This window comes from Rhinatrema bivittatum, chromosome 8 (genome assembly GCF_901001135.1).
Source record: "Rhinatrema bivittatum chromosome 8, aRhiBiv1.1, whole genome shotgun sequence".
In the NCBI taxonomy this organism is placed as follows: Eukaryota; Metazoa; Chordata; class Amphibia; order Gymnophiona; family Rhinatrematidae; genus Rhinatrema; species Rhinatrema bivittatum.
Genome location: NC_042622.1, coordinates 163,472,454 through 163,491,686, shown reverse-complemented (window position 1 = coordinate 163,491,686; position 19,233 = coordinate 163,472,454). Strand labels below are relative to the sequence as shown.

At 46.3% G+C, this 19,233-nt stretch overlaps 1 protein-coding gene across 1 annotated transcript in view; it reads left to right on the top strand.

Moving 5' to 3' along the window:
* The window catches only part of TSR1 (TSR1 ribosome maturation factor), a 40,972-nt gene that overhangs the window by 5,545 nt on the left and 16,194 nt on the right, over window positions 1–19,233 (top strand). The window contains exons 9-11 of the mRNA XM_029611500.1: window positions 7,443–7,605; window positions 7,700–7,810; window positions 7,892–8,024. Coding sequence (XP_029467360.1) covers window positions 7,443–7,605; window positions 7,700–7,810; window positions 7,892–8,024 — 407 coding nt within the window. The remainder of the gene's footprint in view (window positions 1–7,442; window positions 7,606–7,699; window positions 7,811–7,891; window positions 8,025–19,233) is intronic.

Sequence of the window (19,233 nt, the reverse complement as noted above, 5' to 3'; positions counted from 1 at the left end):
GTCTTGTGACATCACGCCTTATAGGGAAGTGTGCCATGGGCAATGACTCTGTATTTCTATATCAAAGTACACAACACTTTTCAAAGTATATAAACTTCCCCCCATTAAGAGAGGGATTACCAAAACTTCTCTTGACTGAGTCCAAATCCACTAATGCATATAAACAATAACAGAAGGAAAACTCCTTTAACAAATTCAGATCTGTATGGGAATAAATGTGTATAGGATGTACCCAAGCCACTCCTTACAATGGGAGGGAGCCTGATAAGCCTGCTCTAAAAAGGGCAGACACTTAGATCCATACATCCAATCTGTATTATTTGAATAATGTATGTAAGAAAGCCTTGCATATCTCCCATGAAGGGACTAACTGAAGTCCTGCTCCAGAAACAGCTTGCACCCTAGAAGAATGCATCTTAAGTTCCTCTGGCATCCCCAGACCCTTTTAGGATATAAGCTGAAGCAAAGGTGTCATGTAATGTCTCAGTGCCACACCTAATGCCCACTCAGGGTAACCTTATAGCCACTTAGAGGGTCCTGAGCGTGCACCTACATGCATGCTCCTACACTGGCATCCTCCCACCCGCCAACTAGGTTCTTGCTTGACTCTGGGCAAATTCCCTGCCCACAAGCTATCCCCTTGTGGTTTCTATGGACCTGGGACCCCTCACGACTCAAGGGTCACATGGTTCCTAGCAAAAAATACACACTATCGGGATTGCTAATCAGTCCAGAGCTAACAGTGAATGGACAAAAGATTGAAACTGCAAACAAACAACTAAAACAACGAGGATTATATAGCAAAAGTTAATTGAACACGTCTTACTACTTACCTTCTGCCTGGGGAGCTCAGGAAAAAGGCTGTCCACAGGAGCTGAACAGGGCCTCAGCACAGAGATCTGTTCCCTGTGTACTCCCAGCCCAGACTGAAGAGTTTCAGATCCTTCAGGGCTAGTTCTCTATCTGCAAGGCCAATCAGTGCACATAATACTACAAATTCCCTGTACGTACCCAGATCAGTCCAGACTCCTGGGTTTTGCCTCCCTTTCAGCAGATGGAGACAGAGAAAGTTTCACAGACACTGCCACATAACCTGGTGTGCCACCTGCAGTCCTTCAGTATTTCTCTGTCTCCAGCAGATGGAGGCGGTGCAAAACCAGCAGTTCTGTACCTATTTAAAAAGGAGAAAAAGCACAGTTTAGACATATTTTCCTCCCAGGAGGCTGGTAGGTCCTGGTGGAGCCCTCCCTCCTGGTTTGAGGTGGATGAACAGGGGGTTGGGGACCCTTGATGCTCAGCCTTTCTCGCCGGGAGGCAAACAGCTAGTGGATCCAGTTCCCTCGTCTCCAGGAGCCCTAGCGAAGCCTGCTGCCAATCTTCACCTCAGGGAAGTTCTTTAATATTCTTGTCTTTTGATAAAGTTTAGAAGAAAGCTAGTTTTCAAAAAAAAAAAAAAAAGTGCAGGAGCAGCAGTTTTGAATTGCTTTCCCGGTTGGCGATGGCTGCTTTTGGCAGGGGCTTTGTTTCATCGGCTCCCGCTAGTGATTTGTCTGCGGGTGGCACAGGACTCCAGCATGTTGGGTGGTTGTCGATGCACCGCATGTGGGGAGATGTGCACACACCTTTCGCATGCCGGCTAGTGTTCCTGGTGCGCCTCAGGGAGAGAGAACACTTTGGGAGCGACCGCGGAGACTGCGACTTGGCAGCAAGGGCCTAGGAGGTCTTTGGCTGCGTTGGGGGAAGAGGCTGATCCATTCCCGATGAGTGGAGAAACTGTGGCCATTTTGAAGTCCTTTGCGGCTATTACAGAGGCTGTTGCGGGGGGAGGGATTATCCCCCCTCTGCTTTCGTTGGCGGGAGGGGGGGGGGGTATTGTCATTAGGAGAAGACAACGACCTCCTAGGGAGATCTGAGTCATCCGCCTTTTTTTTTTTTATCAGATTTCATCCTCTGACTGCAGAGGGCTTATTTGGCCTGGAAAGCCGCGGGGCAGCACATTTCCAAACAAGGAGCATCAGAAAGTCTGTGGTCCAAGAAAAAGTCCAGACTCTTGGGAACGTTTGCAACTACTAGGGTTCGGCGAGTCCTGTCTGTGCAGGGGGCGGCCAAAGATCACTCCTCTGTTGATTTGGAGCATGGTGCAGATGGAGATAGTCCCCCAGAGGTGGATCTTTCCCTAGGGACAGGATCCAGATGCCGAGTTGGGGAAACTCCTGGCGGTGGAAGGAGATGATCCCATGGTGGTTTGGTTCTACAAGGAAGAATTGGGGTCCTTGATTCCCTATGTTCCTGCGGAATTAGGCATAAAGATTTTGCAGGAGGAGTCTGATTAGGAGGACGAAGATCCAGTCATGGATTTAAAAGCTGGTGGTTAGGGACACTCCGGAAACTGGCTTGAAAGTGGGCAGAGCAATGGATAAATTATATCCATTGCTTGAGGACACTCTGAGAGCCCCGAAGGTGGATGCCTCTGTCTTGGTGATTACTAAGAAGACAGCTATCTCTGTGGCCAGTTCTGCAGCTTTGAAGGATGTGCAGAACAGGAAGTTCGAGGTCCATCTTAAAAAGATTTTTAAGGTGTCTGTGCTCACCATATGAGCTGCGGTGTGCAGCAGTTTTATGATTCGGGCTAGGCCGCGTTGGGTGCAGCAGTTGCAGGATGACAAGTCCATGTCCTCCCAGGAGGCGAAGCAGCTGGAAGCTATGGTCGCCTATGGTGCTATTTCGCTGTATGACCTCATTAGGATGTCCTCTAGGACAATGATGTCTGTGATTTCGACAAGGAGGCTTCTTTGGTTGCAGAACTGGTCAGCGGATGTTTCGTCCAAGTCTCAATTAGGAGTGTTACCCTTTAAGGGGAAGCAACTATTTGGAGGAACTGATTAAGCATCTGGAAGAGAATAAAGTTCACAAGTTACCTGAGGACAAGCCTAAAGGGGCAAGGAGTGTTTTTTTCTGGACGCCCTCTGTTTCAAGGGAACAGGTGTTTTCGGCAGGGAAGGTCTTCAGGAGGAACCCAAAGACAGGCCTTGGGGGGGGCAGTCCTGGAGCCAAAACTTTCGAGCCCGGAAACCGAACAGGGAGGATCTGCAGCCAGATCCTCACAATGAAGCGAGGCCGGTCCACTCCTCCGTCCCGGTTATAGGGGGGTCAGTTGAGTCTCTTTTATGAGTAATAACCCAAAATCACTACGGACTAGTGGGTCTTAAGCGTGATAAAGCAAGGTTATGCTTTAAAATTTGCTCGTCCACTAAAGGACCTGTTCATGGTCTCTCCTTGTGCCTCTGTGGAAAAGAGAGAGGTGGTGCACCAGATTCTCGACCGTCTACAGATGCTTGGAGCCGTTGTTCCCGTTCCCTTGCAAGAATGAGGAATGGGAAGTTACTCATGTATTTTGTGGTTCCAAAGAAAGAAGGGACTATTCATCCAGTTCTGGATTTGAAGAAAGTAAACGTTGTTCTCAGGGTTCCTCGGTTTTGTATGGAAACTTTCCACTCAGTCATTGCAGTGGTCCACAAGGGGGAGTTCTTGGCATCTCTGGATCTGACTGAAGCATAATTGCACATAGGAATCCAGCCCAACCATCAAAGATTTCTGCAGTGCAAAATCCTCGGCATGCATTTTCAATTTTTCACTCTGCCATTCAGGCTGGCAATGGCTCCATGGACTTTCACCCAAGGTGATGGTGCTGCTGCACCTGTATCTGGATGACTGGCTTATTCGGGAAAAGTCGGAGGACTATTGCAGGCAAGCGGTGGATCTGGTGCCACAGTGCCTGTAATCACTCGGCTGGATTGTGAGTTGGTCCAAGAGGCATACCGTTCCATCATAAGTGTTGGAATTTCTGGGAGCACACTGATACCAAGCTAGGGAAGGTTTTTTTTTCTTATGGAGGAGCGCATTATCAAATTGCAATCGCAGGTTGCTGGAGACACAGGTGCCCAGGGTCTGGGATTACCTACAGGTTCTTGGCTCCATGGCATCCACATGCCTTCGGCATTCTCATGTGGCACTTCTACATGCGGCGTTACTTTTCCCGGTGTGATCCACTGTTTGAGCAGTTCCAGCTTCCACTACTGCTTACAGACTCAGCCAGTTCCAGTCTCTTCGTGGTGGCTTGGTCGAGACCACTTGTGTCGAAGGGTGGACTTGGAAGTTCTGGAATGGACGGAGGTTATCACCAATGCCAGTCTCTCCGGTTGGGGAGCTGTTTTTCAAACCCAGTTGGTGCAGGGCCAGTGTTGGAGGAGGAATTGTCATTGTCTATTAATCGCTTAGAGATGAGAATGATGCGGTTGGTGCTCCATGTGTTTCTTCGTCTTTTGCATGGCTGTCTGGACAGGATCTTGTCAGACAATGCAATGGTGGCTTATATCAACCGGCAGGGTGGTACCAAGAGTCGAGCGGTGGGTCAGGAAACTCAGGAGCTAATCCACTGGGCAGAGCAGCATCTAGCGTTGATAGCGGCTTCACACACAGCTGGGATCGACAATGCGCAAGCAGATTTTCTCAGCTGTTAACAGCTGGATCCCGGGGGGGGGGGGGGGAGAGCTGTTGGAAGCGATGGCTCTCATCTGTTTCAGGTGGGGCAAGCCCCGCATGGATTTAGTGGCAACTCAGCGAAATGCCAAGGTACACCGTTTCTTCAGTCACAGAAGTGAGAGCGGAGGGGGTCGAAGCCTTGGTTCTTCCTTGGCTGCGGGACATTCTGCTATATGGGTTTCCGCTGGTGGACAAGATTTTATGGCGTGTGGCGCTTCACCCGAGAGATGTGATTCTGGTGGCTCCGGTGTGGCCTTGGAGACCTTGGTTTGCAGATCTGATCATTCTAGCAGTAGACAGCCCATTGAGACTTGCTCATCTGCCAAAGCTTCTGCACCAAGGTCCCATATTTTTAGATCAGGCGGCTTGCTTTTGTCTTGCGGCTTGGCTTTTGAGAGGAAATGCTTGAGAGAGAGGCTATTCTGATGATGATTCTACTCTTTTGCAGGCTAGAAAGTCTTCCACCTCCTTGGTGTATGTGAGGCTCTGGAACGTTTTTGAGGATTGGTGCAAGGAGCAGGGGATTGTTCCTAGGCAAGCTTCAGTTGCACATATCCTTTCCTTCTTGCAAAGAGGTTTGGTGAAGGGTTTGTCCTTTAACTCCCTCAGAGATCAAGTGGTGGCATTAGGTTGTCTTCGAGGAAAGGTGCACGGAGCGGCTTTGGCTGTACAGCTGGATGTGGTGTGGCTTCTCCTGGGGGCAAAGCATTTGCGCCCTCTGGTTCCTCCTGGAGTCTTAACTTAGTCCTCAAAGGCATGTGTGCAGCGCCGTTTGAGCCTATTAGAAGGTCTACTAAAAGATCTCACTTTGAAGGTGCTTTTCTTGGTGGCAATTTGTTCTGCTAGATAGATCTCTGAGCTTCAAGTCTTATCATGTAGAGAGCCTTTCTTGAGAATTTTGGATTGCGGACGGTTCCAGCCTTTCTGTCTAAAGTGGTGTCATCTTTTCATTTGAATCAATCAGTGGTGCTCCTGGCTTTCCTAAACTTGGAGGCTCAATCGTCTCATAAGAACATAAGAAAATGCCATACTGGGTCAGACCAAGGGTCCATCAAGCCCAGCATCCTGTTTCCATCAGTGGCCAATCCAGGCCATAAGAACCTGGCAAGTACCCAAAAACTAAGTCTATTCCATGTTACCGTTGCTAATGGCAGTGGCTATTTTCCAAGTCAACTTAATAGCAGGTAATGGACTTCTCCTCCAAGAACTTATCCAATCCTTTTTTAAACACAGCTATACTAACTGCACTAACCACATCCTCTGGCAACAAATTCCAGAGTTTAATTGTGCGTTGAGTAAAGAAATTTCTCCGATTAGTTTTAAATGTGCCACATGCTAACTACATGGAGTGCCCCCTAGTCTTTCTATTATCTGAAAGAGTAAATAACCGATTCACATCTACCCGTTCTAGACCTCGCATGATTTTAAACACCTCTATCATATCCCTCCTCAGCCGTCTCTTCTCCAAGCTGAAAAGTCCTAACCTCTTTAGCCTTTCCTCATAGGGGAGCTGTTCCATTCCCCCTCATATGAGAGTTGTGACTTTTGGATGTCAAGTGCGCATTATTGCAGTATCTTAAAGCTACTAGCAGCTTCTGGTTGTCAGATCACCTTTTTGTGTTGTGGAGTGGTGCAATAAAGGGGCAGAAGGCGTCAAAAGCCACGATTGCACAATGTTGAAGGATGCTATTGGCTCCGCGTATATTTGTCTGGGGCGTCCGGTACTGGAGGGCCTAAGGGCTCATTCTTCTCAATCCCAGGCAGCATCCTGGGCCGAATGTCCGCAAGTGTCACCACAAGAGATTTGTAGGGCAGCTACTTGGAAGTCAGTACACACTTTCGCCACACATTGTTTGGATGTCCAGGCTCCAGAAGCCATGGGCTTTGGTAAGAGTGTGTTTCGAGCGGGTCTCTCACAGTCCCCCCCTGTTTAGGGAAGCTTGGGTACATCCCAGGAGTCTGGACTGATCTGGGCACGTACTGGGAAAGGAACATTGGTTCTTACCTGCTAATTTTCATTCCTATAGAACTACAGATCAGTCCAGAGTCCCGCTCAGTTTAGAAAGGGAATTTTGGAGAGTCTGCTTGATATCTTATTGTAATTAATCTGAGGAATGGCATAGGTTTTCTTAGTCCTACACATTTTTACAGTGGGCGAGGTTATCTGTTCTAAGTTTCCACTTCCTACTGCTCATTCAGGGGATATGATTTTGTGATTGTTAGGGTTGCTATCTTGGCTTGGGTACTTATCCATACTGAAGGACTGCAGGTGGCACCCCAGGTTATGTGGCAGTGTCTGCGAAACTTTCTCTGTCTCCATCTGCTGGAAGGGAGGCAAAACCCAGGAGTCTGGACTGATCCGTGGTACTACAGGAACGAAAATTATCAGGTAAGAACCAATTTTCCTTTAGCTTTCTCACCAATGGCTTTCTGACTAATAATAGATTTTTGGCCAATAGTACTGCAATCTTACATGTCCTCAGGGATGCTGGGATGTGTATGCAGTTCAAGCTTCTTAGTGAATCAAGACAGCATCCAAAGCTCTGCTTGAACTACAGTGCATAGTTCAAACTTCACTTACAAGCCAGTACAAAGGAAATGAGCTGTCTGGGGAAAAGTGTCACAGGGCAGAACAATAACCACAAAGCATGCAAAACTCCTGTTTCACCACAAATAGTTACCTTGCACCATCTAGTCAATATGGCCTTTTTGTGGCAGCTTCTCTTTTGATCATTAAAGCAAATGAACAAATGATTTGACTTCCTGAGAGAAATGGACACCTTCAAATACCTGAAAAAAAAAGTCTATGCACATCTAGAAAAACGGTCTGGTAGGTCTCAAGGAAAGAAAAGTAGCAGGTAGAAACCAAATTTTTCATTATGGATTTCTGTGCCTTGCAGGTTCCAGAAATATCGGGGGCTGCAGAGTTTCCGCACATCTCCATGGGATGTGAAAGAAAATCTCCCCAGGGATTACGCGCGCATCTTCCAGTTCCACAACTTCTCAAGAACCCAGAAGCGCATCCGCAGGGAGAGGGAGGAGGAGGAGATAGAAGGAGCAATGGTACATGCGTTGCATGAGCCACTCTTGTCTTTGCTTTCCTGAGGAGGTTGGGAAGTGATTGTGATCGTTCTCTTGCCTGTTTTTCCCTTCTCAGGTTGGTTGGTTTGTCACTGTTCATGTCTGTGGTGTTCCGGGTTCAGTGCTGGAGAGATTTCGGCAGGGGACTCCTCTGGTTATCTTCTCTCTGCTCCCTTATGAACAGAAGGTACATATTTTGGCTATCTGACTAGATCATGAGCCAGTTTCCTGGGTTTTGGATATTGACACTTTCTTTTTCTTCCTGCAGATGTCTGTACTGAATTTGCTGGTAAGGAGACACCTTGGGAATAGCAAACCAGTGAAAGCCAAAGAAGAAATGATATTTCAGTGTGGTTTCAGACGTTTCCAAGCCAGGCCCCTGTACTCCCAGCACACCTCAGGTGAGTAATTGCAGCATTCCTTAGGATGAGTACTGGGGTAAGCTGAGTCTCCCATGTTCTCAGCATACCTTAGGGACTAGTATTGGGGCAAGCCAGCCACCCTAGTCACAGCAAATTTCAAGTAAGGACTGGGGACAGCTGGGCCTCCTCTATTCTCTGCAGTTGAGTCAGTAGCCAGGTGAGCCGGCACTATTGCAGGGAGCACCCAGACATCTTGGGTCAGTACCGTTTCCTTGAGCTTATCAAATTGTCCGTTTCAACTCTGTTTTCTTTTTTGGTCGTTTTGCTTTTGTCCTTAAGTAGTTATATTTGGATTTTCATATTAATGGATTTAACAGGGTGCACCTTTTCATTATGGCTACATCCTGATTTATAAAGTTTCCCTCATTAGCTGCCTGTGCTGTATTAATGCTTTATATGTATCAGTGTGACATCTGTCTGAGGGTCCTGTGAAGATTCTCTCAGCTGCCTGTGCTGTATTCATGCTTTATATGTATTAGCGTGACATCTGTCTGGGGGTCCTGTGAAGATTCTCTCAGCTGTCTGTGCTGTATTAATGCTTTATATGTATCAGTGTGACATCTGTCTGGGGGTCCTGTGAAAATTCTCTCTCAGCTGCCTGTGCTGTATTCATGCTTGATATGTATTAGCGTGACATCTGTCTGGGGGTCCTGTGAAGATTCTCTCAGCTGTCTGTGCTGTATTCATGCTTTATATGTATTAGCGTGACATCTGTCTGAGGGTCCTGTGAAGATTCTCTCTCAGCTGTCTGTGCTGTATTCATGCTTTATATGTATTAGCGTGACATCTGTCTGAGGGTCCTGTGAAGATTCTCTCTCAGCTGTCTGTGCTGTATTCATGCTTTATATGTATTAGCGTGACATCTGTCTGAGGGTCCTGTGAAGATTCTCTCAGCTGTCTGTGCTGTATTCATGCTTTATATGTATTAGTGTGACATCTGTCTGAGGGTCCTGTGAAGATTCTCTCTCAGCTGTCTGTGCTGTATTCATGCTTTATATGTATTAGTGTGACATCTGTCTGAGGGTCCTGTGAAGATTCTCTCTCAGCTGTCTGTGCTGTATTCATGTTTTATATGTATTAGCGTGACATCTGTCTGAGGGTCCTGTGAAGATTCTCTCAGCTGCCTGTGCTGTATTCATGCTTTATATGTATTAGTGTGACATCTGTCTGAGGGTCCTGTGAAGATTCTCTCTCAGCTGTCTGTGCTGTATTCATGCTTTATATGTATTAGCGTGACATCTGTCTGAGGGTCCTGTGAAGATTCTCTCTTAGCTGCTTTACATGTTCATTGAGCACAGCATCCAGTCTCCCAACAGTAGCCCCTTGGGTTGCATGGAAGAAGTAACCAGTAGATTAATTCTGTTCATACCCCAGGTCCGTCCAGACAAGTGGGTTTTGCATCACTACCAGCAGATGGAGGCAGAGAATAAAAACTTTTCAGGCACTGCTATATAACTGAGAGTGCCACTTGCATTCCCTCAGTATTTCTCTGTCTCCAGCAGATGGTAGAGGTGGAAACCTGCAGTCTGGAGTGTTTTTGTTTTTTTTTTTAAGAAAAGAGAAGAAAGAAGAGGCTCCCTGAGGTGTTAGGTTCCTTTGTGGGCCATCCCTCAGGTACAGCAGGGCAAGCGGGGGATTGGTAATCCCTGATCTGCCTCAGGCTTTGTCTTCCAGAGTGAGGGAAAGCCAGGGGTCCTGGTTCCCTCGCTCCCTCAGGTCCTCTCACCCCCAACTGTCAGCAGGAGCAGCCAGAAGCAGGGAAGTATTCCTTTTTATTACTTCCCCCTTTTTTTGCTCTATGTCCCTTTAAATAGTTAAAAAAAAAAAAAAAAAAACAAACTTTGAGGAGCATGGTGCAGGGTCTTGGGCTGCATTTCCTTTCATTGGCAATTGTTGGGGGGAGTAAGGGCAAATTTTTCTGCCACAGCAGCAGCAGCTCCAGGGTTCCGGGATGGCATGGGGAGGTACCCTAGAGGCACATGCGGCTCGGGGCTATTTTTAGCATTCAACCGCGACTGTAGCATGGCGCTTCCTGCGAGACGCGGGAAAGAGTGCAGGGCTGGTGGTGGGATGCAATCGTGCCTCAGTTCGGCCGCTTGTATGCCAGCTGTGTCTCCGGAGAGGAAGGCACCTCTGCGGGAGGCACAGTGAGTAAATACTGCACCCGATCGTCAGGACCTGTATAGGAGGCCCCGGGACGGGGGTCCGAAGAGACAGCGGTCATTTTGACTGCACATCGCAGGGGGCAGGCAGCAATGAGGGAGTTTAGAGACTCCCCTCCCCGCTGTTCCCAGTGCAGCTGCACTCGGCGGGGGGACACGAGAATCAGGAGCCAGTGAACGACTGAATAGATAAAGTTCTTCTGATTCTGAGGAATTTTCCCCTCAAATTTTGTCCTTCTGCTCCACTGAGTTTATAAGGCAAGGAAGGAGGTGGCAAGTAAGTGGGCAACCTCCCAGAAGTCTCAGCACTCAGCTAGGAAGCCTAAGGCACACGCATAGACAGGATTGGAGGGGTCCATCGCCTCCTTGGTCTGGGCCACCAGACTCATTCAGATGTGCGAACTTCAGATGATTCTGATGGTGATGGGTCTCCAGGAGGGTCCGAGAGAGGAACCTCAAGTTGATCCTGAAGCAGTATCATCGGGTAATAATCCTGATGCGGATGAGGTTCCGGCTGCAAATGGGGACAATCCTAGGGTGGTGAGGTTGTTCCTTAGAGAGGAACAGCGCTCTATTTTTCCCCATGTGCGGGGAGGAGCTCAGGATCAAGGTCAAGCTGGAAGACTCCGACAATGAAGGGGTGCATCCTGTCCTGGATGGCTTGCGTGGGCCACCTAAGGCTTTTTCTTTGCCAAAGATGGCGAAGAAACTGACCGCGAATGGGATTTTCCGGAGGCCGGTCTGAAGGTGTCTAATCCATGGCCAAGCTGTACTCCTTGCCTGAAGAGATCTTGGAACTCTGGAAGCTTCCAAAGGTGGATGTGGCGGTGGGCTCAGCAGGCGGACACTGTGCGCGGTCCAGGAGGCCCCAAGGAGGGGTTGAAGGAGATGGCCATTTTGCTTCCTTGTGGCAGGAGGCCTGTAATAGATAGGGAATTCAGAGACTCCCCTCCCCTGCTTTCTCCAGTACAATGTGGGTCTGGAGAGGATAAAGAAAAGGCAGGGGAGCACCTGGTGGATAAGGAAGACAGTGCATCTGATGGGGTTTTCTGTAGATTTTGTGTTATTGCTACATGAAGCCTATCTCACTAAGAAACAAGCAGCGGATAAGCGGTCAGCCACCCAGAAGTCCCAGAGCTCAGCTAAGAGGCCTTGAGCTGAGGTGCCCCCCCCCCCAGGTCGGGAGGGAGAGCATTCTTCACCTGCTGGGTCTGGGACGCCCAAACTCTTCTGAAGATTTGTAGGGAGACTCTCCTCAGGCGGATTCATGAACTGGCCTGGGTACTGATTCAGGCACTGATCCTACGGCTGCCCCGGTATGCTGAGGACATCCCTCTTGCGGAAGGGGATGACCCTAAGGTGGTGAGATTGTTCTGTAAGGAGGAGTTGCGGCCTCTCATCCCCCAGGTGCTGGAAGAACTGGGGATCAAGATCATGCAGGAGGATTCAGACGAGGGTATGAACCCAGTATTGGACAGGCTGCGTGGACCGCCAAAGGCTTTCCCTTTGCTGAAGAAGGTGATGAAGCTGATTCACTGGGAATGGGATTTTCTCGAGGCAGGTCTGAAGGTGACTAATGACTTCAGAGCTATGGCCAGGTTGTATCCCTTGCCAGTGGACATTTTGGAGGTTGGCAGCTCCTCTGGGAGAACAATGTTGAGGAAGATATTTGGCTAGATCTGCAAAAGAGCAATGTGTCCTTGCGGTGCTGTGCTTTCGTATGGAGACGCTGTGGATGATGATTGCAGCGGTGCACAAGGGGGAGTTTATCACATACTTGGATCTAACAGAAACGTATCTGCACATTCTCATCCAAGCATACCATCAGAGATTTCTGTGATTCATGGTGCTAGGAGAACATTCTCAGTTTCGAGTGATTCACTTTTGGGCTGGGGACTGCACCATACACAATTCATGAAGGTGGTGGTGGTGGTGGCAGCCCTCAGAAGGGAAAGGATACTAGTGCGCTCGTACCGGCACGATTGGCTCATTCGAGTGAAGTCGGGGATGGAGTGTCACTGTTCCATTTGACGGCTATGGAGTGGCTAAGGTCTCTGGGCTGGGGGATTAAACTTGATGAAGAGCCACCTGCAGCTATCTCAGTTGCTAGAATATCTGGAAGCATGATTCAACACCCGGTTAGGCGAGGTGTTCCTTAACCCTAGATAGGGGGGTCAAGTTGCAATTGCAAGTGGGTTGGCTGCTGGATCTGTCAGTTCCCAAAGTCTGGGATTATTTACAAGTGCTAGGTTCCATGGCCTCTACTTTGGATTGGGTGCCATGGGCTTTTAGGAAGCTCAGAAGGCGCTGCTCTCCCATTGGAATCCGTTGTCTGAATACTTTCAGCTACTGTTGCTGCTCCAAGAGGAATCCAGATCCAGTCTCTCGTGGTGGTTGTCGCGTCCCAGTCTGGAGAATGGAGTGGATCTAGAGGTTCCGGATTGAGTGGTTGTGACCACAGATGCCATCCTCAGTTGTTGTGGGAACAGCATGTCAGGGATAGACTGCCCAAGGGCAGTGGTTGCCAGTGGAGGCGTCCTGGTCCATCAACCATCTGGAAATGAAAGCGGTGCACAGGGTATTGCTGGTCGGTCTTCCTCTGATTCAAGGGCATGCGGTGCACATGGTCTCGGACAATACATCAGTGGCCTATATCAATTGGTAGGGTAGAACAAAGTTGTTTAGTAGCTCAGGAGATTCAGGAAGTCTTTGCCTGGGCGGAGCGTTGTCTAGCAGTACTAGCAACTGCTCATTGCAAAACAAAAAAAAAAAATGCCAAGGAGGCTTTTTCAGCTGCTGGAGGGAGTTCAGCTCTGCAGGGATCGATGCTCTGGTTCAGCTGTGGCCAGGGAGATTCCTGCTATATGTCTTCCCCCCCCCCCCCCCCCCCCACCACCGTGGCTGCCTGTAGGTCGGGTGTTGTGCCCCATCGAGCAATATCCGGGAAGAATGATCCTGGTGGCGCCGGAGTGGCTGTGCCATCCGTGATTTGTGGATCTAGTTCAGCAGGTGGCTGTAAGGTTGTGATGGTGGTTATAGATAGAGTTGGGGAATCCAGAGGTAGTACAGTTTGGTTCTTTGTGAGGAGGTATGCATTTCAATATGGTGGGCATTCAGTGAAAGGATTGATTATAAAAATACTATTGTGGGGTCAATAAAGATCATTTCATGAAATGTAAAGGGGCTAAATACATTTGGGAAGAGGAAACTTTGAAAGATGCAGTATAGGTGCATGTAGATACTGTTATGCCAGGAAACCCATTTAAAGAAAAAACATGAGATTATTGGCTATGCAGCACTTTCCCCAACAGTGTTTTCTGTTTACCATGGTCAAAAATAAATATGCAGGGGTGGGTGTCTTATTTTCGAAAACTTTAGTGGTGGATGTTTTATCTTCTATTATGGATATTGAAGGAAGACCTATTATAGTTAAATTCAGGATTCACAAAGAGCTGTTTATCCTGGTGAAACCTATATGCACCTAACTCTGCACAAGGGGCATTTTTTGAAAATGTATCAAAGGTTTTACAACAGTGGGCTGAGGAAATTATTATCCTTGGAGATTATTTTAATGTGTCTAGAAACCCATATTTGGACAATAGTGGGGACAGCCAGCTTCCTACTAGTTTGCATAGAAAGTGCCTAAAGGACTTGATGTGTGATTGGGGACTGGTTGATGCTTGGTGGCGTATGCACCCCTCTGATTGCAATTACACCTTCTTCTCTAACACCCACAAGGTTTATTCACGTATAGACTATTTTGGTAGATAAATCTTTAGTAAATAAGCTGGGGAGACAGATGTAGGTCTGATCACATGGTCAGGTCATGCACCAGTTTGGATGACTATCCAATTTGGGGTGCTACTCGGGGAAGAAATTTTGGAGGCTCAATGAAAGTCTTTTGGAAAACAAGAATATTGTATACAATTACAATTGGAACTAGAGGAGTATTTGAGATAATGATAATGAAGGAGTGTCAGAGGTGGTTCTATGGGGTTGTTTAAAAGCTGTAGCTAGGAGGAAGTTTATCGCACAGGCCTCTCAGGTGAGAAAATAAAAAGAACAGACTAAATTGAACTTGCTATTGGAAAGTTGGAATTACTGCATAAATGGAGCCCATCTCCTCTGATAGGTGCTAAGTTGGAGGCCTTATGATCTGAATTGAAGAATTTAGAGATGGGAGATATACTTTTTCAACTGGATAAAGTTCAACAAGAATTCTTTGAAGGGGGAAATAAGGCAAGTTGAGTGTTGGCTAGGATCGTATCACCCAGAACCAGATATTGAAAATCAAAGAGCGTGGGAAAAAGATCTTTGAAAATGAGGAGTAATGAGCTGTTCTCCCAAATCTATCAGGAGCTATATGCGAAACAGTGATGTTAAAATAGAAGAGATAGAAGGATATTTAGAAGAGATCTCACTTTCCCAAGCAACAGTAGGACAACAAAGATGGCTTAATAAGGAAATAGTGTTGGAGGGTTCAACAAGTGATTCAGGAATTGGGTTTTCTAAAGGTTTCTATAGGTCAATGTCATCCGTTATTGCAGCTCCGTTGGCCGCTATGTTTAATTCTTTGTTGTCGAATAATACTATAGCAGGAGATTCTAATAAAGCAGGGATTACAGAACTGGCCAAACTAGGTAGGGACGCTACACTATGTGGATCCTATAGACCCATCTCTTTAATTTAGACTTGAAGATCTTGGCTAAAATATTGGCACAGAGGTTGGGAGTTATAGCACCAGCGCTGATTCATTTAGACCAGACTGCTTTTTTTTCCAGGGAGGTTAGCATCTGCTAATGTGCGGAGGGTAATAAATTTGGTTTGGTGGGCACAGCAGACACAGTGAACGGCAATTTTGCTGACCGTTGATGCTGAAGAAGCTTTTGCTGTGGTCATTGGGAGCATTTATTTACAGTGTTGGAAAAATTGGGTTTGGGAGGGAATTTTTTAAGTTGGGTAAAAAAATTGTACAAAAAACTCATATCGAGGGATCTGATGTTTTGCTAGACAGACTCTGGTGTCCGGTATCCCTTTGCGGGGTAACAACCAGATGTAGGTTGTGACTCCAACAGGGCCGGATACCGTTTTTGCTCTTAAACTTGTGTCTGTGCTGTCATGTTTAAATAGTGATATCAATCACAACCTTCTACCCGTTCACAACTGTACTCCAGGGTACCTACAATGTGTCCCACAAAAATCAACCCAATCGTACCACTGGTAAAGCTATCAACATTTACTAGTTAACGCCAAGTATTGTATGTAGGCCTCTCACTCACAGGGTCTGCATAATATAACAGACTCCTAATTAGGTACAAGGCCACCTTACTTTAATTATAATATTTTTGTTGGAATTTTTCATTTTTTTGCACATTAAAAATGCCCCATATCAGTTCTTCAATAATCTTCTTGATTTTCATATGCTATACTCCAAAAATACGGGAGAAACAATAACTACTTATCTCGCCAATTTTGGTTAGTCACCCGACACGCGCGTGTTTCGAACCAACGGTTCTGCTTCAGGGGAATTTTCTTCCGTATCCAGTCTCAGAGGCGAACTTCTGAGCTTCCATTCCGCAAATATGAGGCTTGCATCTTTCTTTTCTTGGCTCGATTACCACGAATTTTAAATATTGCCGCGGCTCCCTTACGCCGCGTCCCTCTTTGAAAGGCACACCAACTCGAGTGATCCTATTATAGCCTAGACCGGAACCTGCGTCATCCCAACCAGTTTCCTTCCACGTCCGGTTTTCTCCTTTGGTTATTTACATTTGAAATATACAAACACTGCGAGAATCACAGCTGTTAGCATTCAATATACCACGGAGTTAAAAGGCAAGTCACCATGTTCTTTCTCATATTCTTTTTTTATTTTTTATTTATTTATTTATTAATTAATATTCGCTGCTATTGCTGTCTCGACCAAGCGGCGTTCTCTATCACGTCCGCTACAGCGTCACTGGGCACTTGATCACATGATCTGCCTCCCGTCCACTTCAGCGTCCCTAGCAACTTGATCATTTGATCTCCATGTACACTGACAAAGTCTTCCAAACGTGTATTAACAAATTCTTCATCCATTCAAACATCGTGGAAGGATTTTTATTCAATTGAATGTTTCCTCACGGAGTTCCCTTTCTTCAAAAAAGCTCCGCTCTGTACTCAGGCGAACTCTCACCACCTTTCATATCGAGAGACAGTGATCATTGTCACCTCCGATACTGTAATTGACCCTAACTACCAAGATCCACAGGGGATTTCTAGATCAAGGAATACCAGTTTATTTTTTCATTTAGACCTCCCGGGTCCATTGTGTTCAGCCAATAGATCCAGAACTGCTCCCGCATGTTGAGACGCATTTGAATATCACCGCCACGCAGGCCACTCTGCACTTGTTCCAGAATCAGCCATTTCAGATCTGTAAACTTATGTTGGCAGGTAATGCAGTGTTGTACTAGAGGTGCTGTAACCTTCTCAGTCCTAATACAGCTTCTGTGCTCTATGAGCCTGGTTCTGATCTTTCGTTTGGTCCGCCCAATATACAGAAGATTGCATGGACAAAGGATGACATAAATGACTTTTTCTGATTCACAATTTGTGAGTCCGGTCAATCTTAGAACCTTTCCTGAGTTTGGTACTTGCCACTGGTCGCCTGTAACTGTCAGGGCACACATATCACAGTGTCCGCACTCATGGTGACCACCTGACAATTTGGGCACACTTACAGATGTAAAAGTGGACTTGACCACCATGTCTCTTATATTTTGCCCCCTAAAGAATGCGAACCTCGGACCCGTTTGAAATATAGAATGTAAAGTCAATATATGCCAATGAGATCTAATAATATTCATCACTGTATTCACTTGTTTACAGTATTGTAACGTGCATGTGATCTTATGTGAAAATGGCCGTTGTTGGTACTGTAGCAGAAGTGTCCTATTGGCATATAACGCTCTTTTGTATGCTTTTTTGACAACTGAGGCGGGATAACCCCTCTGACTGAACCTTGCCATTAAATCTGGCGCCTGCGTCTGAAACTCGGCTGTTGAAGAGCAAATCCTTCTCAACCTCAAAAATTGAGATATCGGTAACCCATTCTTTAAACCCAGAGGGTGATCACTGGAATATCTCAAATAATTGTTGCGATCCATTTTCTTTCTATACAAAGTGGTTTTGATACGATCTCCATCACGTTGAATCAGGATGTCTAAGAATGCAATAGATTGCCTATCAAAATGTGCTGTAAACTGCAAATTTTTATCAATTGTGTTTATCCATGTCAGGAACAGCTTTAATTTGTCCTCAGATGATACCCAAATGAAAAATATATCATCGATATATCTCTTGTATCCTCTTATAAACTGAAACCAATGTGAGCTGTATAATTTTAGAACTTCAAAGTCTACCATGTACAGGTTTGCAATGTCGGGGGCAACTGTGGCTCCCATTGCCACCCCTCTCACTTGGAGGTAGAGCTTTTCATCAAATTTAAAGAAGTTCCTAAAAAGTACTAGCTCAAGCAAATCCAGAAGAAACCCCGATGGAACCGGGTGAGGACGGGGACGGGACTGGAAAATCTTTTTCAATAAACTAAAAGCTTCCTGCTGCGGAATATTAGTATATAATGCGGTCACATCTAAGGTAACCAACCAGTATTCATCAGGCAAATTTCTTACAGCATCAAGAATTCGCAACATATGGGAGGTATCCTGTAGGAATGAGAGGGCTTCCTTGACATATGGTTTCAAAAAGAAATCCAAAAAAACTGACAGGGGTTCCAATACTGAGCCCTTGCTCGAGACTATCGGGCGTCCGGGGGGATTTTTATCATCCTTGTGTACCTTAGGAAGGGTATATAATACCGGAATTACTGGTTGTTGAACCTTTAACGCCCGGGCTTCTCTAGAAGTGATATATCCTTCTTGGAGACCCACCTCCACTAACTTTTCAATCGTCCGTTGTAATTCCTCTGTAGGATCAGTGTGGATAATTTGGTAATAATCACTTTGATCCAATTGCCGACGTATCTCACTGACATAATCGTCTGTGTTTTGAACAACAATAGCCCCACCTTTATCTGCTGGTTTAACTATAACCTGTGAATCGGAAGCAAGTCGTTTTAAGGCAGAGTATTGATTGTATGACCAATCTGGTGCTCTGGAGTACCCCATCATCAAACCCTGTTTCTCTGACTGGCCCACGTCTCTTAATACCAACTGCATAAATGTTGCAATTGCAGAATCAATGGGACCCGGTGGTATCCAGGTGGATTTTGGAGTTATAATAGAGCGATCCTGATTATCCTGATCTTTAAAAAAACAGATGTAACTGTAATCTCCTAAAGAAATGGTATAAATCAATACGGGTTTGAAAGAATTATATTTACAGAAAGGGATAAACGATAATCCCTTTTCCAACGCCTCTAAGGTACTCTCCGATAGTTCCACCCTCGATATATTGAGTACCCCTCTATCCCGATGTATACCCGTTTCCTCTAAAAATTCTGCTGATTGCGGTATTGCGACCGTGTTGTCGGTCCTTGCCAATTCGAGGACCTCGTCCCTTTTCGTCCTCTGTATGGTCTCGGGTAATAAGGCTCTTTGTTTGTACCTAAAAAAGGGGCCGGTTGTGCAGTATTGGAATTTGTTCTCCCCTCTTCACTCCCACTGTGGCTAGAATCGTCCGATGAATCCTGGAATGTAACGTGAGGGCGTCTTTTATTTCCTCTTCTGTTCTTCCAAAAATAAATGTTGTCATTCTTATAGTCCGTCTCATCCCTGTGAAACTTTTGTATTTTGAACTGTTTTAGCTGATTCTTAAACTGTGCTACATCCTGTTCTAATTTGGCCGTGGATGCTTCCACTGTTTCTAAATCTATTGTAGTAGATAGTTGTGTGCGGATATCATCCACTTCTCTTTGAGATATTCCAGTGATCACCCTCTGGGTTTAAAGAATGGGTTACCGATATCTCAATTTTTGAGGTTGAGAAGGATTTGCTCTTCAACAGCCGAGTTTCGGACGCAGG